Source organism: Plectropomus leopardus, chromosome 8 (genome assembly GCF_008729295.1).
Source record: "Plectropomus leopardus isolate mb chromosome 8, YSFRI_Pleo_2.0, whole genome shotgun sequence".
Lineage (NCBI taxonomy): Eukaryota > Metazoa > Chordata > Actinopteri > Perciformes > Serranidae > Plectropomus > Plectropomus leopardus.
Window position 1 is genome coordinate 31,609,541 of NC_056470.1, and position 24,846 is coordinate 31,634,386.

Here is a 24,846-nt window from a genome sequence, read left to right on the forward strand (position 1 = left end):
ATGCTAATGGTGCATTATTAATAATCAAATGATTCAATCTCTAAAAATATATCCGCAATTCTGCAAATTTCCACAGAACAAGTACTTTTAGTTTCTATAATTTAGGTAAAATTAGCTGATTTTATTCTGTACTTTAATACAAGGAGAATTTTACATGCAGAACATTCACTTGAAATAGTGAATTTATGCATTTTTGTATTGGTAGTTGTATTTTAGTAAAATATCGGTGCTTCTGAATCACGGCTGATGCTCCCCGTGACAGCAGTATCAAGGTGATAATGTATTGCCAGCTGCTCTCTGGCATAAATTCATTCCGCAAAGACGCGGCATATGCTCGAGGATCAAATGTCTTTATCCTGGTAAAAGTTGTGTTGTTTTCTAAATTGAAAGAGCATAAGGTCCCACTTTCACGCGACAATATAAACTCCTCACCTCAATAATTGTATCAGCTCATAAGAAGCTTACTGTTATTACAATATTGTCTTCTTAAAGCAGCAGCCTAAAACATGAAACACAAATCACCCATTTCTAAATTAAATGGAAACTCGCTCAAAGAGAAGCTACACTAGAGGAGGACAGAGGGATTAACGTGTAAGTCCGGCACATTTAATATTTACAGCACAATCGCACAATTAATCTGACAATGTGTCGTGTGTCTAATACCTGAACTGACTCACTGGTGTGCACCACGTGGAGGAGGGGGGAGTAGGGGGCTGTGATTCAAATGAAACCCATAGAGTCAAATATCTACACAAAAATAACTTTCACTTCAGAACATTTAATTTTTTTTGGGCCTCATTGTGGGAACTATGGTTTATGTTAATGTTGCACGCTGGCTCCAAAAACTAAAAAAAGATCTCAAAACAGGGCCTTGTGCCAAACGCTGCAAGACATTATTGCAATTTAGCCAACTAGACATAACAGGGAGCACTTAAGACAAATGTCTCAAGTTGAGGGACAAATAATGGATACAATAAAGTCCAGTTAAAATCTTAAAAAGGTTTTAACTCAAGGTTTTACGTGAAAGTTATTATGATGACTTAATCATCATCTTAATGAACCCAAGCTGCACAGAAGGCATTACAGCTGCAGCTATTATCATTCTATTATCAAGTAATATACTTTTTATTTTCTCAATCAGTTACTTGTCTGGTCTATTTAATGTCAGTCAGAGGCTCCAACGTGGGTGACATCATCAATATCATATTTAATCTTCCAACAGTCCAAACCGCAAAAATATTCAGATGATCAAAAAAGAGAAAAAAAATCACATTTAAAAGAGATGAAACTGTTAAGTAATTGCCTGTTTTTTGTGTCTTCAATATGACTTGAATGATTGATAAAAATGTTTGCTTTCTGTTGAAGGTAAGCTCACAGGAAAGGGTAGGGTGTAGGTTATTTTTCCAACACTGGTAGGGAAATATTTGAAATGAGGGTGCTATGCATGGACAATGTTAATTGAAAGATGAGGCCAGGGTAAAACTATCCATGAGCTCCTCTGCTCTGTCAGGTTTTGTTCACAGAATTGCAAATGGTGGTCTGAACACACATTCAATAAAACCTAAACATCTGCATTAATAACAATTACCTTTCCTCCCACAATATTTGGCATCCTTAACCCACTTAAGATAAAGACACTCTTACAACTGAGTTCTTTTTATTCCAGTACTCTTATCTGACACCTTTAGAACTTCGCAGATTCAGATGAACAATAAAAAAATAAAATAAAATAAATATATATACACAAAACAACTGACAAATACATATTATCTATAATAATGATAATAATACTTGTTGTCATTATTGTTTTTCTTATTCTTAATAATATTATTGTTGTTGCTGTAATAATTCTTCTTTTTCCACCACTAGATACATTTTAAGAAGAAAACTTTATAAGTAGGCACATTATCAAAAACTGCTCCTTGGGAGTAATTTATGAGAATATGAGACATTCACGATGACTCTTAATAATGAGTGTAACGCGCAGCCTGCGTTAAAAATGGCCTTTTGCATTGCAAGGCAAAAAAGGGAGTTTAGGCCAAATTCAAGCGGGGAAAAAACAAGATTACGGCAGCGACGCAAGTGTACAAAGATAAGATGCTGGTGTTTTTAAAGGGTTAACAGGAGGAGGCGCAGTAGCGGTCAGCTCGTCTGGGTGGAGTGAAGTTTACTACAACAAATTAGCCAACAGAGGACTGACTGCGGTGTTATGGCTGAGTGAAAAATAGCGAGAAGTGGGGAAAAACATCTTTAAATCAGAGACTTCTCCAGGAAAGAGGCGCAGAAAGAAAGCGGTGTTATAGACAGCGAGCTGAGATGAGTGATGTGAGTGAAGAGTCGCTGCTGGATTATTTCTACTCCACCGGAGGCAGCTCAGGCAGAGTCAAAAATGCAGATATACTGAAGACATTTAAGCCCTTTATTGGCCACAGTGACTTGCAGTTACGTGGTAAGTAGCGAGTCGTTGTCTCGGGGATTCACATCGATTGAAATAATAACCCGAAAAAATGGGGAAACGTGGTGTGCGTGGTCGCGCGGCATCTCGGTACCGTGAGATGGCACAAATATCAGCTCACCCCCCTCTCATATTTACACTAAAATGATTCGTGTCTTTTATAACATTCATCAGTGTGCTTTAACAAACAGCTTTTGCGTCCTTTCATTGTTCCTGTGCCGTGAAGCAGACATCTGGTTTGCATTAAAAGCCCCTCTAACAGACCTACAGTTTCAGCAGGAATTGTGTCATTTCCTCCCTCAGGCCAGTTGTAGCTGCCTGGTAACTCAGCACAGGACCATCACTAAAATGTATGACACCCTGCAGTGTCACATGAAGGTCCTGTGGCTCCTCAAACACAGCTGTGGCCCCCCAGCAACATGAGGAATAATTATAAATTCACTTTTTTCCCACTTTTGTCTAGATGATCTCAGTTGTAGTGTTTTTAGTGTGTGGGTCTGTGCTGTTCTCCTCCACCCACTTACTGTACAGATAGTTATGTAACTGTTCTGAATCACTGCTTACAACAAAACTCCTCTCATATCTGGCTCATTTTGACAGATGTTTGTTGAGTGTAGTTAAGTGTTCACCTGGTGAGTGCAGTCTATGGTGGTGGAAGAAGTACTCAGATCCTTTAGGCCGCTTATGTAAAAGTAGAAATAACTATTGTCTAAAAATACAATAAGGCGTAAAAGTAACAGACCTGGACCAAGGGCGTAAATATAGACAGCACAGGGAAGTTGGGATGAGGGGGCCCACGAAGAGAGTGGGCCCTCAGAAACTATGTTAGGGAGAGAACAGGCCCTTGAAAGTAATACACATAGACTCAGACTGCAGTACTGTGAGGAGAGAAAATCAATCAGCAGCAGATTATGATAATTGATGGATATTTACAATGTGCCCTGCTGTTAAAAAAAAAGACTCTTTCTCTTGGGACAGAGGTGGCTGGTGTGCAAAGGTTTGCTTTTGCTAAAGGGGAAAGCAGAGGAGGCGAGTTTGAAGAACTAAGTTGGTCATTTCCCACTTGTGGGTGATAACTCTTTGGCTCTTGTACTCGCTTGGACGAGCGGGATTGCAAATGTACTTGTCAGTGTGGTTTGGCCGTGTAGTTGTCGTTAAGGAGTAACGTGTGTAGGCGGGGCTGACCGGAGCTCCTTGCCATGATGCCGGCTCACATGTTGCATCATGTTAGTTGTACTATTTGTGTAGTTCAACACCCTCTTGCAATATTTGCAGACCATTTTTGTCTTTTCGGTTATCTTTTCGCCTTTATTTCTTTCTGACTTGAAGAGGCTCAAATACTGCCACACTTTCGATTTGAAACCGGAGGGCGAGTCCTCCATTTAAATATCGCCTGTCGCGAAACCTTTGCTTCAACTTAAGTTGGTGCATTGACTCTAGTCTTGGACATGACGTAGGATGTTGAAAACGTAGTGACGTGGCATGTCGAGCAAGAAACGTCAAATGTAAATTACGCCCTCTGCTGTTCGCGATTCATTTTTCATCTCACAGATTTGAATCTTGATTTGACGCATCATTACATCCCTACAGTGTAGACCTACTTCCTGAGTAAAATGGCATTTTACTGCTTATAAATTCAACTTAAAAAAATGTAAGAAGATTGTGCCCTCTGAATTTTATAAATAAAAAAAGTTGAATTTATAAGCAGTAAAATACAACTTTGCTCAATCAGTAAACTTTTGATAGTCATGGTGAGGTATGTTGTGTTTCTAAATGATTGGAATTGTTGTTGGGAAATCTAGCAGGTTCGACAGGATTTATTGAAGCTTGCATTATTTTTAGCCAAGTGTGCCTAAAATAGATACACATCCCAGTGAAACCCTTAAAAAAAACATGTGACTGACTAATGGTAGAATATCTGCAGTTTTATTGCAAAATATTTTGGACCCGGAGCTTGAAATGATTCATTATCTCTCTGTTCAACACTGCTCTTTACCTTTGGCACAGGCTGACACACAAACATATTTTAACCTCCCTAAATGATTATCCAGAGTGACCTTGTATTGCTGTTCCCAGCATGTTCTGTCCAGATGCTATGTCAGCAGTGCAGTTGTTGACAGAGGTTTAGAGAGCTGCCTTGATACTCTGCCATCTGACATGTCTGTCCAATTAGAAAAGTGCTTCCCAGACGTTTGAAGTCTGCCGTAGCATGTGGTTGCAGATTTCCATGTGGTAATTGTGATGATAGTGCTTTAATCATAATTAAGTCCACATGCATGACTGGATGTAGATCTCTAATGGGGTTGCTTTTTCATCAGATCCAAAAAGTGGGGCAAGTGTGTCGGTGCGGGGGGTGGGGGCTGTGCACATTTGTTTGTGCAGACCTTTGGCTAATAAATGACTAACATGTATGTTTCTCAGTTTGGTGAGCAAGGAATTCTTTTGTTGAGACAGATGTAAGTGGCTGCTTCCTTTGGATTTCCTGTTGTTGTTGAGCGGTGCAACTATCTCACTACGAATGTTCTTTCCGTCCACATCAGGAAACGGAAACACTTCAATTGTCCAGAGCTGCGTGCCCATGTGCACCTATAGGCATGAATGGAATACCTATGCCTGGAAAAATTCCTCGCTTGTGTAGCCAATGCGGCTGCTCTTAATCACACAGTCTGCACACATCTGCTCACTGCTGTAAACAAAGGCAGAAAGCGTTATCTGATGAGCTCTATCAGCTGTATGTTTGTTTGGTTCCCACAGGAAAGATTTACCGTAGTGACTCAGGTTGTTGCCTTTGGGAATGCACTGTGATCTGTTTGGATCTTTGCTGGAGGGGAGCATCTTTCCTCTCTATCACAGAAGCAACTGTTTCTTTGCAGGGTGAGCTGCATGTAACTTGGTCAGACCTCCTTCCTCTTAACTGCCTCAGAAACATAAATCAGCAAATCATCCTGCAGACTGAAGCTCATAAACCGCACATCGATTGTAAACAGACCACAGTACAATCTAGCTGCTTCTGTTTCTGCAAATACTTAAAGGGACAGTTCAGATTTTTTAAAGCGGTTTCATGAGGTATTTAACCATAGACAGTTTATGACACACACTGAAGATTTCAGTTAGCAGGCCCTCAGTTTGGAGAAGCAAGCAATTTATTTGCTATCAAGATGTATTTGGCCACCCCAAAAAATTCATTATCATTTAAGTGTACACTATATTTAGAATAAACAGTGATTTCCGGTAAATGAAGCTGTTATATCACTCTCTTCAAAACCAGACTTCACTGGAAGACAACAGGAAACTTAACAAGAAATGGCCAAAAAAACAGCAAAAGATATTGTAAAATAAAAGAAGTTATGAAAAAATTACCACAAAATCAGAAAAAAAGGATTAAAATAAGCAAAAGATTAAAAAACAGAAAAGAAAAAAACCTCAAATGCTGAAATTCTGTCATCAGCCAATCTACCTATCTATCTATCTATCTATCAATCAACCAATCTATCTATCTATTTATCTATCTATCTATAGACTACTCCTCGCCCAGTCTTCCCGATGTTTTCATGAGAAATCAAAACAATTTCCTCAGATTTAAAAGGGTCAAACAGCTTGAGAAAGGCATTTGAACGCAGCATAAGAAAACTGACGACAATCTAGGTTTCAAAGGGTTAATGTTGCTGAACACAGGAGTTAGTGGTTCACAGCTGTCTTGATCAGGTGTTTTGTTGGTGTTATCGTATGACTTGGCCGTTTAAAAGGGTTCGTTCAGATTCGTCAAAGTCACACAATAACACAAACTGAGTCTGGTGGCGTTGACGAGAACATAAATGGAGAACTGAAGACAATAGTGTCTTCCCATGGGAATGGACTGTGACGTAAAGGTAATGTAGTAAAGAATACTCTCAACATATGGTACACTTGAAATGATTGTAATTTTTTAGGTTTTGCTGCTGCCCTGGTCCAGAGCAGGACTTGCTTAGCTTCTGTGTCAGACTCCAGCCTGCTTCTCCAAACTGGGATCTGCCATCTACGATATTTAATGAACTGGCTGTGGATAAGTGCCCCATAAAACAAACCCCACTTCTAAAGATCCAAACTATCCCTTAAATGTGTTTAATCGTAAATCAAACTCGATTAAGGCTTTTATTATTCTCGTCTATTTCTGTCACCCTCATAAACTGGCCGAGTTGAGTTTGTGCCATTTCTTTTTGTCCTCATTTAACATTTTTGGGTGCTGGAACCATTTGTGTTTTACTGAATGTGAGACATTAGAAGCTATGTTTAGCCTGTCATTATTTCACATTAAATGTTTTTCCCTGCAGCTAAATACAGAGAGGAATTCAAGCTCATCATTGACCGAATCGCTGTGGTGAAGTCAGAGAATGTGAGTAAACTCTTCAAATACTTTAACCTTTTGTGGAAACAGCTCTGTTCCCATGTATTCTGTAGTCAATGTCAACACTGTGGTATAAACAGGCGAATGTTTCACTGCTTTTTAATGCTCCATTTAAACTCAGATAAGATAAAATAATCCTCTATTTATCCCCAGAGGGGAAATTCAAGAGTTGCAGCAGTACAAGGGTAAAAGTTGCATGCATGGAAGGTCAAATAGAATAACATATAATAAATAAAAGATCAATGTACTGTGAAAAATAGAGGTACAGTGCAGTAGATGGAAGTTAAAGTGACAGTGATGTTACAAGGTGACACAGTGTGAATGGTAGCAGCAGTTGTGTAGACAGTGCAGTGAGCAGTGCAATTTTTTTATCGTGAAATAGTGTGCAGTAGTAGACCGAGGTAAACTTTGATACAAGGCGCAATATAGTTGAAGTAGCATATGAAGAAGATGGATAGATGTGGTATTAGAAGAATGTCAAAATAAATATTAAAGTGCAAAAGTACATGTTATGTTATGTCATGTCGTGTTGTATTGATGGTGGTTGGCTTGTGGATTTAGGAGGGGTATCAGTGCAGTCAACTGTGACACAACAGGGCGTTCTACAATCTGTTTTTTGTTTTTACAGAACTGTTTGTACCTTCTGGTTTCCCCACAAGGGACTGCAGCTGCAGTTTTCGTTTTACTTGACACTATTTTTATGATTGACATTTTGTTTCACTGAATCCTTTATGTGCAAAGTACCACGTCTCACTAATTATCTGTTCCCTGAATAACTGGACTCAAACGGCATTAGAGATGTGATCTTTATATATATAAAAAAAAATCAAATAATCTTCTTACAAATTCGGTCCCCTTCATCTCCTTATAGAAAACCCTTGAATATATATCCAAATATTGCTCAGTTAAACGTTTAAGTTAAATAAGTAAAAATATGTGTAATGAGTCTGTCACATCAAAGAAAAACATGTTATTAACCATCCAGCCAAATTGTTATCATTAAAAATATTGTCAAATATATAAATTAGGTTTCAAAACTTTGAAAAAATTAGCAGTATTCTTTTCTCTGAGATGCTGGGGGTGTGTCTGCTGAAGCAGCTGAAACTACATTATCGTAGCTACTTACACTAGAGCTTGCTGCATTATATTACATTTTGGTGACGTTCTGTTCACCCCGTGTGTGAGCAGCGAGTTTGCTACATCCTACAAGCTCTCTCAGCTCTTTCAGTCATAACTTATATTGCAATAATGTGCAATTTGTAACATTTTCACAATTGCAAATTAAGGAAAAAACTGGCAAAAACATTTATGTAGTAGACTGAAAAATCAACTGTCAAATGGACTTGCACTCGTATAGCGCTTTCACACTACTTTTCACATTCACCATTCACACAAATTCGGTCACTGATGGCAGAGGCTACCGTACAAGGCGCTGCCTGCTGCTCAGGTTTGTAACATTCATGCACATTCACACACAGATAGAACAGCCATGGGCAGTATCTTGTCAAAAAATACTTTGACGTGCAGACTGCAGGAGCCGGGAATTGAATCGCCAACCCTCCAATTAGTGGACAACCCGCTCTACCTCCTGAGCCACAACTGCTCAGATTGACTTTATTATTCTAGTAGCTACCACAAGTTTAATTTCATTTGAAATTTCAATAATTTATGAAATAAAAATAATACTGTTTGGCGCCTTTGTACATTAATACAATATTGCCATGCAAAATACCATATCACAATGCCGTATTGATTTTTTTTCCAACAACCCTTTTGGATATATAGGAAAAAAAACACAAGATATTTTGAAAAAGATGTTATAACCACATGACAGGGCTTATTCCTTCTTTTCAAATGCGCATTGTGCTATCTGACTTTGTTTTAGGGTGAGAAGTATCTTGTCCTAAAGAAGAAATACAGACAAATGCTGCATGAGCGAGACACCAAAAATCCCGGGACAGACGGTGACGGACAGAGATGTCCGAGCCCAGCCAGAACTCCGGCCACTGTACAGTGGGACACAACGGACGCCTCGACTTCCTCTCCTCCACAGAAGGAACGACAGGACGAGCCGATGTCATGTGGAGAGCCTGACGGTGCTGCAGAGGTGAATTCAAAATCAGCTCACTATTCTTTTTTATCAAACTGTAAAAACAAACTGGGACGAGCTGGTGTGATTCAGCATCAACTTGGGTTACTAAAATGCAACTCTGTGCTATCGCTCCAGCACACAGTGTTCTCTCTGTATGTGAATGACGCATTTATCTCTCAACAGGGCCATCTTTGTGTCCACTTCCTTTTCTCTATACTACCATGTGTCAGCATTTAATGATGGTTTACGCAGAGGAATCCTGTGCAGCAGAAAAATGCTCTTTCACTAAGTAAGCCACTGCGAGAAGAAAGGGAAGGTCAAAGGGCTTATGTCTTTACATAAAGGGCAGCAACATTTACAACTAATGCATAGAAGCAGCGATAAACTCTTGTGAAAATAAACACTGTGCCGGTTAATGCACAATAATCCTCTGAAGTACTTTTACATATTGTTCCTGCAGTAAACTTGAGCGTTTAATCATAGATTTGAAAGATTAAATGTATTTTATGCTGCTGGTTTAATGTCCTCGCACATTTGCTCAAACAGGCACTAAAACAAACATCTATCCACACCCAGATGGTGCTGGGGGGAAAAAAAGAGCGAGCAAAGAGCCGTCTGTTATCCTCAGCCAGCACTGACGCAGCTAAATGTTTGGCCTCAGATCACACACTCAGATCAGGGAAAGTCTGAGTTTATAGCACATTATGTGTGTCCCCCTGTAGGACCAGCAGATCAATCAGAACGCTCTCCTGCAGCCTCCTGCTGTCCAAACCCAGGAGCCCTCGGCACAAAGCAACGGGGACGATGAGCTGGACAAAGATTCAGGGTCAAAGGTGACATTTTGCCTGAGTGAGAGCCAGTGATTGAACACTGGGCTGGTACTCGCTGGCACAAAGTTTCTGCATTATTGCTTTTTGCCAACTCCTCTGCATGCTGTTAATTCTGTGAACTTCAAAAATATGATGCTGCTCTGTGGCTGTCTCCGGTGCAATATGTAGCTCACTTAGACGCTGAAACATTTAGCTGACCCACGGAAAAGTTTGGCAATCAATCAATTGTTCGACTCAGATGAGAATATTTTAGTTTTTCTTTCATACTTCCATGACAGTAAATGGATATCTTTGGGTGTTGGACATCACTTTGGGTTCTGGGAATCGTACTATTTTTAAAAAACTATTTTTTCTGACAGTTTTATATGAAACAATCAAGACAATAAAGAGCAGATTAATTAATAAGGGAAATGAAAAAAACAAAAAAACCTGCTGGATGAGGGTTAGACCCACACTCTTGTATTAAAAGTCACGTCGGTAGTCTTTCACAATAGTACAGAGCAGACAGGCCTATAAAGACCGCAGGCTGGGCCCTGCATCATTTTCGAAGCTGGCCTATGAAAACAGCATTTGTCACATAAATTCACAGCATGCTGTGTTTGTGACGTGTGTTTTAGGTCTCTAGAATCGTTACCGTAAAAACCGTTTAGTTTTTTAGACTATACTCTAGACCAAAATCTCCCAACCAGGGGTACTTGCGACTGAGAGAGTGATGATTATTTAGCGAGCAAGCAGTGAAGTCGAAATAAAAAGTCAAACATAATGAATGTTTGATTAAACGTCTGACACTTCAAGTGTTACAATATGAACCACAGCTAGGGGGTAAAAAAAACAAGCTTAGACAACTCTATGATGTCTGTGATAAAAAATGCACAGAAAATATTCTATCAACATTTAGTTTTATGTAGTCAATACAGTTTAGTCATTTTAAATGACATTCAGAGGATCACATTTGGAACATGGCGAGCGGCGGTGATGACGGGGTACTTCAGGCTACCCGACAGGGTTGTGGGGATCTAGTGTAATAATCACTACTTCACCACCAGAAATCTATTTATTATTTATTTTATTGTACCTAGAGGGCTGTCAAACTGTATTTAGACCCTCAGGAAGGATAGCTGTTGGACAAAATGATGTCTGTAAGGTAAACTAATATTAAAATTAACATTTGATAAAATGTATAGACTACAGACAATACAATATGAAGACCTGTTGTTGAAATGACCTGACACACTGACATTTTTTTAAGGTTTTTTTTTTTAATGTAGGCCCCAGATCTTATAGTGTAAGTCGCCTAATGCACCTTTGTCGAACTGTTACTTAAGCCAAATAACTGATTTAATTTTTTTTCTATTTGAACTTTTTGTGTCTAAAAATAGTAGTTTAAATACTACTAATAGTTTAAAATTTAAGTTTGCCGTATGTGTGCAAAGAAGGACACAATTTGACCTTACATAAAATGTGATTAAAAAAAAAAAAGAAATTAAATACAGTACATTATCTCACAGTTTAACTCCCAGATCAGTGCTGACACTGCAGTGGTTCCTCCTTTACCCACCAGGTGGTGCTGAGTAAATTACCTGGATTTGTAACCCACTTTATGAAGAGTTTGAGTGGGAGGGGGACCCACTGGGGGAGAATCTGCATTTAAATAAAGCGCTCTGTTATTATGTTAAACAGCAACATGTTGGAACTCATTAGAAAGATAATAATCATTTGTGCCCATTATAGAGATTGAGATTCATCCCAGAGAGAGATGTGAGGCTGGCCCTGATGGCCGGCACAATAGACGGATGAAATATGTTGAAGTGTGTTAATGAAGCACCAGCAATCAGATTAAGTGTGTTTGCTTTAGGTATTAGTCACACCATTGAACTTTGTATTTAGGACCCAGTGTTGACAGTTGTTTCACATCAGAGAAGCTACCTGGCTGGTTTCATATGCTCTTCTTAATCTCAACACCTGAGGCTGTTTAAGCCTGTTTGCAGAATATTCTGCCAAAACTTGATAGGAAATCAAGTCCCAATCGCCAGATGAAATTTGGCATGACATTATGTAGAGACACTGAAACTTTACATTTCAACAATGCTGTGGTTAATGTGTGTTTATGTTTAGGTACAAAAAAAGCGTTATGGTTAGGAAAAGATCATGTTTGGCTTAAAATACCCAGTTTTGGTGGCTCAAAGGCTGCTGGAAATGGAGCAATGTCTTGGTAAAAAAATCTTGCTAAAAACTGCCACCTGTGTTCGGTGGCAAAACACACTGATGCAGCAATGACTTGCTAAAACAACCGGTTTTGTTGTTAGTTGCTCTCAAAAAGTGGCCTGCAGCTGTCTTGCCTGGGTACCACCTGTACTTTATTTTGTGGACAGCAGCAGACCACTGCTCAAGACCTACAAACAACAAAAGCACTTTTTTTAATAAGACATCAGGGCATTTTCAGTCATGTTTGTAGCAACCAAATCAGGTATTTTAAGCCAACACATGATGTTTTCCTACCCCCCAACCAAGTGGTTATTGTGCTTAAATAAAACCACACAACTTTTCACAACTAAAAATTAAAATGTAAACACATACATATGAAACCTACATTTTTGACATATCTGTGGTTTGCAGAAATGTCCAATGGCAACATTTAAACTGGTGATTAGCTTAGATGAGCATTTGAGGATAGTCACTTTGGATTATTGTCATTTTCAGCCCAGACTGAAATATCTAAACAACTTTGGGACGGACTGCCATGAAATTGCGTGCAGACATTCACAGTCTCTTGAGGATGAATCCTACTGACTTTGATTATCCTTTGACTTTTAGTGCTACCATAAGGTTGATTTTGGTGGTTTTTATTTAAATGTCTTGACAACTTTTGGATGGATTTCCATCAAGTTTTGTATAGACTTTCACGTCTCCATAAGGATGAAATGTACTAATTTGAACATTTTTAGGTTTATATTGTTGTTTAGACTTGAAAACGCCACCCGAGTTTTGGAAAATTGCAGTTTCTTCACAGTATTTTCTGCCAAATCAAAACCAGATGAATAATTTTTTTTTTTTAAATCAACAAATGAATTAATGCTGCAAATAATAGTTGAAGCCCTAAAAGCAACTAAAGTACAATTTATAAAAATAAAAATGCTGGAAGAATATTTTAATTTTTGTAACCTCTTAGTCTTTCTTTTCATGCTCGACAATGTTTTTTTCTCCCTGTTATTATTAGTCTCCACCAAAAGTGCAAAGAAAAAACATGGACATGTGCCAGAGTGGAATAGGCTGGATAAATACAATCCCTCCACTTTTCGTGTTCAGCACGCTGACGTGTGGCAGTTTGTGCAAGAGACTTGAAAGGCCCGAGTGTTTTAACATCTTGTCTCCGTATGATCTGAGAACAATTTGCAATCAAGTTAAGGAAAGAAAACTCCCTCCTCTCACATAAATCAGCCACAGTGACACTGCTGACCGCCTGTGTTCCTTATTTTTTTGTAATTTTTAATTTTTTTTTTAGAGTTTTTCTCTTCACACCCTTGAGACTGTCGTGGTGACAAAAACACACGGCCCGACTGTAGGCCTGTTTTTTTTTGGTTAATTGTTAATTGGATTGTTATTCATTACCCCTTGTGTGTGAAATCGGCACCTCAGTCTCGCTGCCTCATTACCTCTCTGTCTGTCTGACACCCTTTGGTCTCATCTCGTCAGCTGGAAAACATCACAGCAGTGTGACCAGTCTCTGTGTGTGTGTGTGTGTGTGTGTTCCCTGTGATGCTGAATCACGCTGTGTGACCATTATAACTGATAAAGTACAGCTAACTGTTTGTCACTGCTGAGTAACGGTCATGTGTATTCTGTTTTTCAGTCCGAGTCAGAGCAAGACGAGGAGTCTACGGGCAGTATGGGCTCCGCTGCCGTCGCTGTGAGTACTTTTCCTTCCTTTTCATATAGCTTCCTTATTACAAAGAGTTTTAAGTAAAAGATTTCAAAAATGACCATTAGGGTTTGGTCTTGGGAAAACACATCCACTCTCCCTGTTACTACTTGTGCCCTTTAAAAGGTATACTCAAAAAATTTACACAGTCCTGAGCCATCAGAAGTATGTGACGGTGTATTAATCTGCAGAAAAAGTGCCTGCTGCTGGTATTTTGATAATATTTTGCCTTTTTTAGGACATTTCTGGGTCGTATAGCCCCCAGCCAATAACAGCACTCGGATGAGATTGAGACTTCTTAAAAAGGTAGCGACTATTATATGAAAACTATATATGAAAAACTACGAAAATTGCGGACACAGGGACAAAAAATGCAAATATAGTGAGGCGAGCGGACAAAGCTCATTCCAAAACGAGAGCTGGCGGGTTGACTCTCACTTTTAACGCTGTCTGACACGCAAATCATCAAATACTGATGCCTGGTCAGTGGCCCCCGGCGTCTAATTCTGATGCATTCAGAATAGCAGCGGTGCAAAACAGTTGGCAGCATTTTTCCGTGCAACTGCCATAGTATAAAGAGCAAGAAGGCCCACATATGGATGGTCAAACAAACTCCGGACTTTCACCCAGGAAACACGTGTTTGTGTCCTGTTTGAAACCAAAAGTCAATGGAGTTATTTTCATGACATCATATTCTGCTAGTATGTGTAGCATACTATGCTAATGACATATATTATGTAACGTACGTATGTCAAGGGACTTTACATTAAATAAGTAAGAAATGTTTCTATTTTAAGCCAAACCAAGGTTTTTTCAAGGTTTTTTTTTACCTACATTCTTAGTTTGTTTTGAAAAGAGACTGCAAGTTAAATTTTAAAAGACACAATGCATGGGACGACTGAAATAGATACCCCTGCTCAGGGCGTTCAAATTTGACACTGGAGGGGTATCTAGAGGGTCATAGTCTGATGAGTGGGGTCGCTGAGCAAATTTCGGTATTTTTGAGATTGGAGTGAGAATGCGTTGTCACTTTCACCAGCGAGCGCTGAAGGAGAGGATAAGGAGCGACGCAGAGCTGTGTGTTTTCTCCTGGACGGGTCAGTGCCGAGAGTTTGATTGGTTAGCTTGGTAAAGTATCGGCTTTTTCATAACAACAAATACAACGTTTTTACAATAGTTCAGGAGCGTTTTTAAACAGTGACAGACAATTCCTGCATAGTTTCCCTTTAAACCAGTAACAGAAATATGATCTGTGTGCAGTGTGATGACGGCTGTCTCCTCTATGTGACAGTTAGCTGTGACTCAGTCATATGTAGGAAATGGATTAGAGGGTTTGTAGTTTCAGCACTTTCCATAGAGGCCACAACAGGATGTGGACAGTGTGGGGCGTGTGTGTGTGCGTGTGTGTGTGTGTGTGCGTGCGTGTGTGTGTGTGTGTGTGTAAATCTGAACCCCTCCCTCTCTCTGCGATAGCTGGATCCTATTGAGAAGGAGTGGATCTACTCGGCTGCAGGTGCTCGAGTCCCTGACCTCTCTCAGCTGCTCAGACAGGACCCCTCGCTCGCAAACAAGAAGGTAACGCCGCACTACAGGATCAGTCCTTTTTAATGCAAACTGGAATTTAACTTCAGAGTTTTTGCCATCTGTCTGTGATAAAAACAAAGGGGAATGTGGAGATATCACTACCACAAAGTCTGACAGGGCAAGAAACACATGATCAAAACCATTTTAAACAAACACCAAGGCTAGCCAAACTCATTTAAAAGAAAATGAGGACAAATGGTAAAATTATAAAAACATAAGTTGTCCCATGCCTCTCAAGGTACACTGCTATGACCTGCAGGTAGAGGGTCCTGTGACAGAAACAGAGGAAGTCATCATAAGGTTACGCTCAGTAGCCTTACCAGCTTGTTAACTTGTATTGTAAGAAGGCAATCAGTGAAAAAAGTAAAGCTGTCCTTGATAGAATTAATAAAACTCAAAGAGAAAAAAGCTTGTTAATCAATGCTTCTGTCATCTCTATTAAGCTTTGACAACTGTGATTATTAAGTTGTGATAAAACACTGAGCTGAGGACACATATTTTTAATAATACATTTCTGCTGAAGCGTGTCCAGTGTTCTCATTCACTGTTTGTACTTACACCTATGAAAAATAATGTATATATAAAATAATTTCATAACCTGCGTAATCGTGAACCAGGAGACTGCTATTATGTGACCTGTCATTTCTTATATGAGGGGAGCGAAGGAGGAAGTCAGGTGACATAATATAAAGAGCAACAAGTGGTGAACAGGTCAAACTTGACGTTATGTTAAATACATAATGTTGTGCCCAAACAGGATTCTTTTCCAAAACTTAACCCAACTGTTTGGGGAAATATTTTCGGTAACGCTAGAAGGACTTGTTGTACATAACTGAAATTATCATGAGCTGCTCTATGAAGATTCGTTGCATGGCAACATTTTAAAAAACCCTCCAAAAACTAAATTGTAAAACCCCAGAAAATACGCAGCCATATCCTATCCATCATGTGACTCTTGCCTTGCAGGTTTTAGGGGTCCCTCTTGAGAGTCTCTTGTTGTGAACATCGACCACAGATCACAAACCGCCCTCATGCTTTCTGCTGTACTTTCTGTAGTTACGTACACTGTTCCCAGTGCAACAAGGGATTTTAACTTTTAACATCCAAAAAACTGGTTTACATAATTTGGCAAGTTTACTAGTTATGTTTCTAGATTTGTTCTTCATCCTGCTTGACTTTGTTTTAGTGGTGCTGTCTGCTCCCAGATCTGACAGCGATTCATTTGGTGGATGCAATTTTATCAAAACTGTAAGAATTAATAATCAAACACGGATACAAAATGAACAAAATTTAAAAAAGAAAACTAACAGTTTCATGCTGTTGAATGCATTATTTCATTAATTTATGCTTTCTTGTCTTTTTTGGGGGGCAAACCAGGACTTCACCTCAGTGAGTATTTGGCACTTTGAGTAGTAATAATCAATGTATGTGACATGTTGCATGTTTTTACCAGCTCATAATAGTTTGTTGGACTTTTGTTTTTTTTTGTTCCATGATTTATGTCTGACTTAAAGCTTCTTATTTTCTCATTTTGACTCCCGACACTGCGACCATGACCGTCCTTCTCAGGGGGTGAGTTTCATCATGGTTGATAACTCTGAACACCTACTGTAGCCTGTTGAAGTGAGAGTTGATTTACAACCTGCATTAAAACTCTTTCTTTCATCTGATCTGAATGTGATACTCTCAGACTTTCTGCTTGTATAAATTTCACAAGCCCATTCTGCCGAGACTTTTCCCTTAATAGTATTCTGAGAACCCCGTGTTAAAACATCCAGATCATGCATTTCAAAGGTCCACTATCAAAAGGATTATGAAAGATAGCTTTTTAGCTCCTGTGCCCCCCTGACAACCCAAATCCTTTTATTTGTCTCCCTGTGCGCTTAAGAGATTTGAGCTCATGTTTGTTGTCCCTCCCCTGTGTCACAGTTCTCACACTGTCCTGTGGCCATGGCAGACCACCTTCTAAGAGTCGCCCTAAGCCTCTGCCGTCCCCACCCGGACAAGATAGCACGGCCGCCATTGAAGTGTAGGGAGATGTGTGGGGGAGATTAAGGAGAGTCTTAATGCCCCACAAAGACTTCACCCACTTAAAGATAATCTGAAAGTAATAGAGCAGGCTGGGATTAATTGTAGAACAATGCTGGTTGTGTCCCTGGGAAGGTGCTAAGTCCCCCTCGGGCCTCTTTGATGTTCCCTTTAGCCCTCAGCCTTTCCCTGTTCTGCAGAGGTGGATGCTTTTCCACAGATAACGTATACGGAGATACGCAGAATCACGAGAGCCGGTCTTTAAAAGTATTTATATGTGATCTGCATGTGTCATGTCCTCACTTTGCCCAACAGAAGTCATGTTAAGCGTACCAAATACCAGACTCTAAAGCATGTGTTTGAGCAGGACTGAAGGGATTACTCTTCATCCTGGGGAGGACTTAAGTGTTTCCTGTTCGGACCAAATGTTTGTTGGCATCAGGTGGTTTTATAGATGTGCACTTCAAACAGCAGGTTTGAAATTGCTTAAAGGGCAACTTTGGTATTTTCCTACCTGAACCCTTTTCCCTCATGATTAAGAAACTAATGGACTCAACAAATTTTTTAACTTGGTCCAATATTGATGGAGACCGCTGCAGGCGGAAACTGCAAAACACGCTGCAATGTAACTCCTCAGGGCATTTGTCACTTTATGTCCACTAAGTGCTGTTTTTGCCACTGACAGGCTGAGAGATAGACCTTTTTGTCAAAGATTAATACCTTTTTATTTAACTAGAAACAGGTGAGAAATAGCTATCGCTAAACCCATAAAATAAGTATTTAAACAGTCATTTAAGGAGGTATAGATTTAGCATATTTTCATATCTCACTTGATGAATTAAGGGTTTATATCATCTTTGTATGTTTAACACAGTGTTGGCAGACTTTCAAAGCCCCAATCCAAATACACCACCTGTACTACATCCCTTACCCATCATTTTGTGCATTCACATCTAGGGTTATGTTGTCCCAATTCTTTTTGGGATAGAGGGGTAGGATGTAGTGTTTGTCCAGCCAAACTGAGGTTTTTCAAAAGCTTACTTCTAATCGAATGCTATGGGAAATCATCAGGAAGATGGCTGCATGAGCAACAACAGAAAACCACAAATTTAATTTCTTCATTAAAGTTTTAAAAAATACAATAATCATTATATAATCTTAGTTCGCAGTCACTGAAGTGTATTATCAATCACTGGTATGCGTATGTCTTGGGAGCTAACTAAACAAAATAGCAAATGTGACATTTTCATTGTTGATTTGTGTGTGACAACACTGCATTTTGAAAATTTTCCATGGCACATTTTGCCTCCTTTGATGACATATAACACCTGAAATTTAACCAAAGTCTAGCAGCAAAGTTGCTGCACTTGTTACAGCTCCTCTATTATCAGTGTCGACTGGCAGGGTAGGAGCATTTAGCCCGGAAATGAAGCAGTAATCTTGTTTATTTAAAGACTTCTTTGGTTACTTGATAGGGTGAAATTTCAGTTATGAGCATCATGACAATCTGTAAGGATGCCGACAGCCCACAGAAGAGAAAAAGCACCAAAACAGAAAACAGCATATTTGAAATGTTGGCAACACGTACTGCATATGTGTTTCTGTAAACCCAAGCATCAGCGACTACCCATGATGTATCAGGGTCTTCAAGGGTTGTTTCATTTCATAAGGGAAGATTTGCAGCCACTAATGCTAGAAACTCTGTGCTGTGGGGCAAGGCGGCACTTTAAAACACGATGAACGGGTAAAAGTAAGGTGCAGCTTTTCAATTGCACTTTTAGTTGACGTAAATTGACTGTGCACAAATGCCCATTAACGCGACACTGCAGTCTGTTTCGCCACAATCAGCTGCAGAGCTCTTCCTCAATACTCGACCAATTTTAAAACTTATCACCATTTGTCACAGAAAAACACGGGAAAAAAGAAAAACACGGGAAAAAAGAAAAACAAGGGAAAAAAGGCTGAAAAATACCACAGTTTTGCTTAAAAGTCTCACTCCTAACACTCTTTTTCTCTTCCTGTCCTCCTCGTGACGCCTCTGCTCCTGCTGTGACGACTTCCTCCACCACACAGTTTGTAAGTACATCATCAGCCCATCACTCCTCTCTTTCCTCCACATCAAGTGTCAGACACAGTAACCATTGTATCGCCTGTTGATGCGAGCCCTCTTTGGCCACCACTTCCCTCACTGGGGAGCGCGTGGCGGGGACAGGGACGTCCCTGAGTGATTGGACAGGTGGAGGTAGGAGGGGCGGCCACCCCGGTGGGCAGGAACAGGATCGAGAGGCGCAGGAAGGGAAGACGCTGCATCCTGTCCGGCCTCGTCCATCACTCCTGCCCACCGGGAGACCCGCCGAGCCGCCTGTCAAACAGCTCTTTGGCCACTCTGTCTTCAGATGTGACAGGGGACAGACAAAAGAGATGGAGACACTTAAGCCAGACAGCATCTATCACAATCTGTTTCTCAGACGTCCGACACACAGAGGTGTAGTCACCTATCGCTCCCAGTGACACAAGTCTAATTTTTTCTCAGCCAGCTTTTGGACGCAGGTTTGTTGTGCTACGATTAGCACAATTAGCCTCAAAAGACAAAAGGACCTGTGTGCTGGTCAGTTTGTCACAAGTCACAGAGCTAAACATCTGTTTTTCTCTGAAAAAAACCCAAAAAAACCCCAATTACAGCGGTTCTGAAGGTTTTTCTAGAATCATCAAAGACTTCTCTGTCTGTTTGGATGAAAAAATATTCTGTCAATCATAAGAACAAAATAGCTTTCTGAAAGTTTTTCAAGTTGCGACTGTATTTCCAGGTAGCTGGAAATGTCACATGCCCTTAAAATATTAACCCATTATTTTGCAACAGAATACAACATCGATATAAACAAATATAACTGGTAGTAAAATGTTTAAATGTTTGTTCATGTTAAATAAATTGAAGTTAACATGTAGCCATAAATTATGTGTCAGAAAACACAACATTTTTGGGTTGCTGGGCAGCTCAGTTGGTAGAGCCTCAGAGGCTATGTGATCTGTCCAGCGGCCGTTTGCTGAGGCCAAAAAAGCCCAAAATATATCTTTAAAGTAAGAAAACATAAGATTTTGTTTCTGCGAACCGTGGAATTAAACAGCTATGTTATGAAAACTTGATTGGTTTTGGAGCTTACCGGCACATTTCAAAATGTGCAGCTGGCAATGCTGAAGTCTGAAGTCGATTTAAAGGACTTGAAGACGCCAACAGACTTCATTTTTATTGAGGACACTGTTTGAAAACTGTGTTATTCTGTTACATGTTTCTTTAAATGTTCTTTAAAGTGCAGAATAAGAGTTTTTATCGTGTCTGATTAAGAGCAGTGAAGACAAAAATAACCAAAGGTTATAAGGTTTTCATCTATCCGGAGTTAACGTGTGATGCTGAAATGGTCACTGTTGGATTCACCGTGTTGAGGGTCAGACTCAGAAGTGGTGGATGTGGTTACTCAGCCGACATCTGCACCTACGCTCCGCTTCACCTGTTGATAGCTCATAATTACACACTTTATGCTGCTTTAAGAGTGCTGGAAAAAATGTGGAGATCACAGCTGTAGCCCGACAGGTGGATGTGGTTTGCGTGTGTGTTTTCGCTGTGTGTCGTACATACGTGTGTCTAGTATCTTAGCATGTGGACCTGTGGGTGTATCACTGAGTGTTGTGTCGCGGGGCCCCGTGTTTCGCTGCTTGACGTGTGCTGACAGTAGCGCGCTGATGTCTGGGTGGGTCTCCACTCTGCAGGTCACACTAACATCATCAATCTTCCCCCCGGTGACAGGCGGCCGGGCCCCCCAACTGTGGGCACAGGGCTGTGTTGTTTTGTAATTAGGCTCTGTTCGATGGCAGGAAACCATCTCCATCCCCTCTGTGCGCAGCTGGCCCTCAGCCCTCACACAGCCAATGAGAAGCTGCCCTGCTCAGCTTAGACTACCTGTAATGATGCTACAGCGATTAGCACGCCTGACAACAGTACAGAAGATTTTTAGTCTACGAGTGACTTTTCTTTTCTTGTTGCACACAGACAGCTCTGCACTGGGCCGCCAAACATGGCAACGGGGACATGGCGGCGTTGGTGGCTAACGCAGGCGCTGATGTCAACACTAAATCAGTAAGTGCATTTTTGTTCAAGGCTATAATTTAAAGGGGTACGCCAACTATTACGTGCCAACATTACATCAAGAATTTCCTGGGATTTGTGTAAGATGGAGAAACTGTCAAAATTCAAGCAGCAGAGACCAACATATCCTGACTTTTAGTCTTTATTATGGGTCAAGCTCCCAAAAAACAGTTTACATGCATAGTTTAGTCGAGCTAGAGTTATGCCTCGATTACACCATTTAACTGGACTAATGTCCGTGTCCCAGTACACAAGCACCAGGGGAGAATCCATTTATTGACCGAAGTATGTTCGACTACACCACAGCAGCTGGAGATCTGCCCTCTTTCAGCTTTAATGTAAATCTATAATATTTATAAAGTTTAGACCGCATCACAATCAGAACTGTTTTTTGCAATAACTTCAGGATGGAAAACCGCCGCGTCACGTACATAAAATCAAACAGCGCTGAGCAAACTCTGCCTTCATTGATTTGTTTCAAGCCACCTAAAAAAATCTATATCAGTTTAAGTGTAGCTTACGCTATATTAAGGATATTTTCACAGCTTTACCTTGCTGTAAGGCGGCCCTTAATGACGGGGATTTGAAGCAGTTACATCAAAAACATTTTATCATTTTATCCACCGTTCAGTGGATAATAAGTGACAGTGTCTATCCCTAACCACCGAGGGGATCCGGTGCGGCGACCAGGAGCACGCGCAGATCACAGAGTCCAGTTAAAGTCTGACTTTGTCAGACTTGACAGAATGGCTCGATTTCCAATTGAATTATCTTGGTGTTTTTGTCCGATTTCAAGAAATCTGAATTAGTCTGATTTCAGTCGGGCTAAAGTGTTTGCATGTATTTTAAAAGTCTAATTTTAGTCGGACTGACTCAATAATTTGACTTAACATCATGTGAACGTACTGCATGGTGTGCGAATTGAACTTTGTGTGTTAAATAGGTGGAGTGCCCCTTTAATTCTGTGCAATTTAACTTTTCTGTGCACAATTTTCACAGATTTATTCCTGGTATTCTTCTGTCTTGCAGCATGTGAGTATGCAGACTCTATCGTGACACAGTGACGGTGTGTACAGTAAGTTGTTTGATTTGTTACAATAGATCAGCAACGCGGCGGCCGCTTTCTTCTTCTGTGCCCTTCAGTGACGTAATGCAGCGAAAATGATCCAGCTGTGCAAACGCATCCCGGCAGCACGTGTTGTCGGGCTGCGAGAGTACTCCGCTAATAAATCATGTCATGTCACGTTAATTGTTTCCCAAAACAGTGCGTCTATGTGCCAGCATGCACAACTCTAGAACTATGCAATTTTCGGCGAATTACCAGGCAATTATGTTTTTATCATTATCTTATGTTTCCATAACCTTTGCTAATTTGTATATTTTCTCCCACGCTGTTTTCATTGGCTGCGTTCGGGCCTGGGAAACTCCAGGGGGTAAGAACTAAACCTTCCAGCACTTTGCCACAGTTTACAACCTCTGAACTCAACACAGAGTGAAAATGTCAGTTTTAAACGGCTTCCTTTTATGTGTCAGTGACGTGACTGTGGAGAGTGTGTTTGAATGCCACCTTACATCACCTCTGGCCCTAAAATGAGAATATTTCATTTTCTTTATGTACGTTTTCCTTCTGTTCCACGTTTTTGTTCTGCAGGGATACACGCCTTTACACATCGCAGCGTTACACGGTCATCGGCATATTCTGGACCTGCTCATAGAGACATACGGTAAAAACGCTTTTATTTAGCTGTGCCAATAACGCACAACAGCAGCACTGTTCAGTGCATGGCTCATGGGTTATTTCTTAAAGCTTAAAGTGTAAAGTGTCAGTGAAGTAGCTGCTGCTTTCCATGACTCGTCTCAAGTTCTGAGATTTATTTTTTCTGTTACCAGGAGCCAAAGAAAACTTAAGAGACTACAGCGGCCATCTTGCCTGCCATTATCTGAACATCAAGGACGCGGAGGGTCCAGAGGAAGACTGCGAGCTGCGTGAGTGAACCTAAAATCGTGTGATGAATAATAACCAACAACTTCATCAAGCCTTTTAAACCTGCACAAGTTGTTCTGGTTTCTTTCAAAAACATAATAAGACATGGCCCAAAACTTAGCAAAAAGTTAGTTAAAAAGTTACGAGAAAATTACATTAAAAAAAACAAACAAAAAAAGCACAGGAAATTTATAATTGTAACATAATTATTTTTAAATTTTAAAATATAACATTAATATAATTATAAATATAGTTTTCAGGATATTTCCCCTAATTTTTGGACTTGTTTCTAAAAATGCTCTCCTCTCCTCTTTTTTCTTTTTTCTTAAAAAAACAATTAATTGTTTTGTAAAATTTGTTACACAGTTCTTTCCAAGTTGGTCATTGACTTTTTTTGGCTCAGCTTTCAAAGGGGTCGTTCAGCTTGTACAAAGCGTCTGAATGCAGCACAAGAAAACTGATATCAATCTACGTTTCAAAAGATTTATACCACAAGTTAAGTTTTGATTAGTTTGTAATAATTAATGACCTCTGTGCTCTTACGTTGTTTTGTTGTATTTCTTTGTTTGGCCAGCTGATCAAGATCTTACTGCATCGCCTTTTTCTTGCCTAAAATCTTTCCAGAAACATATTTATAGTTTGGCTGTAATAGTAAGTTAGTGAACAGGAAGTTGGCGCTGTACTACTTCCTGCACAGTGAAAACATGTTTTCAGAAACATGTTTTAGCTCCATGTTTAACTGAAATCTGAGATCAATGGCTGCCATTGTCTCACTCATTTATTGGTCGGGTGCGGTGAGATGCATTCTGGTAGTTGTAGACGGACTGATTTTATGTGAGGACCGTCTTTATATCGGTGAAATACTTCTTTAACTTTTGTTTCTGATCTCAGAGTTTCAAGTCACTCAGGCCAGAGAGCGGAACAGAAACAGGAAGTTGGCGTCGCTGTTTCACTCCAAGAAGAAGTGGGGCTCAGCGGAGGAGCTGGCTCCGATCGAGGAGGAGAGGATGGCGTCACATCAGCTCGCCCTTCCCGCGTTCAGACCCCGAAAATTCTCCCGCTGAGTAAAGACCGACACCGGGGACGATTTCCGACTCTGCTAGTTCTCCCACACTCACACGTCCTCCTAATCCTCACATATTCACACACGCACGATGTAAATGATAAACTCTGAAGTGCTGCAGATGAAGCTATGCGTTAATGTGTATTATCAATATTTATGCTCACCACAAAAGTATTTCTTGAAGCCTTTAAATTTTGATGAATGTTGCTAAATGTTGCCTTACAGTTTCAGACACTCAGGCCACATGGAGTCTTTAAAGTCATCGTCTTAGTTTGTGTTTTAATTCCTGGAATAACGGGATAAAGATATTCTGTATTAAAATTATCAGACTCGTCCTTTAAAAGGAGCACACTGGTGGTGTTTATG

General features: G+C 40.1%; 1 protein-coding gene across 3 annotated transcripts; it reads left to right on the plus strand.

Annotated features, from left to right (window-relative positions):
• Positions 1-2,135: 2,135 nt before the first annotated feature.
• On the plus strand, positions 2,136-24,823 carry LOC121946711 (ankyrin repeat domain-containing protein SOWAHB). 3 transcript variants are annotated; one of them, XM_042491420.1, is made up of 14 exons: positions 2,136-2,449; positions 6,766-6,827; positions 8,725-8,946; positions 9,654-9,764; positions 13,612-13,668; positions 15,154-15,255; positions 16,642-16,654; positions 19,842-19,846; positions 21,338-21,424; positions 22,433-22,465; positions 22,864-22,866; positions 23,085-23,157; positions 23,324-23,419; positions 24,309-24,823. In XM_042491420.1, exons 1-14 carry the CDS (start codon positions 2,317-2,319, stop codon positions 24,479-24,481), a joined length of 1,170 nt encoding a protein of 389 aa, XP_042347354.1. In that variant the 5' UTR covers positions 2,136-2,316; the 3' UTR covers positions 24,482-24,823. The 3 variants fall into 3 exon arrangements, with proteins under 3 accessions (XP_042347354.1, XP_042347355.1, XP_042347356.1); XM_042491421.1 differs by having other exon boundaries at positions 22,463-22,465; XM_042491422.1 differs by lacking the exon at positions 9,654-9,764.
• The last annotated feature ends 23 nt before the right edge of the window (positions 24,824-24,846 follow it).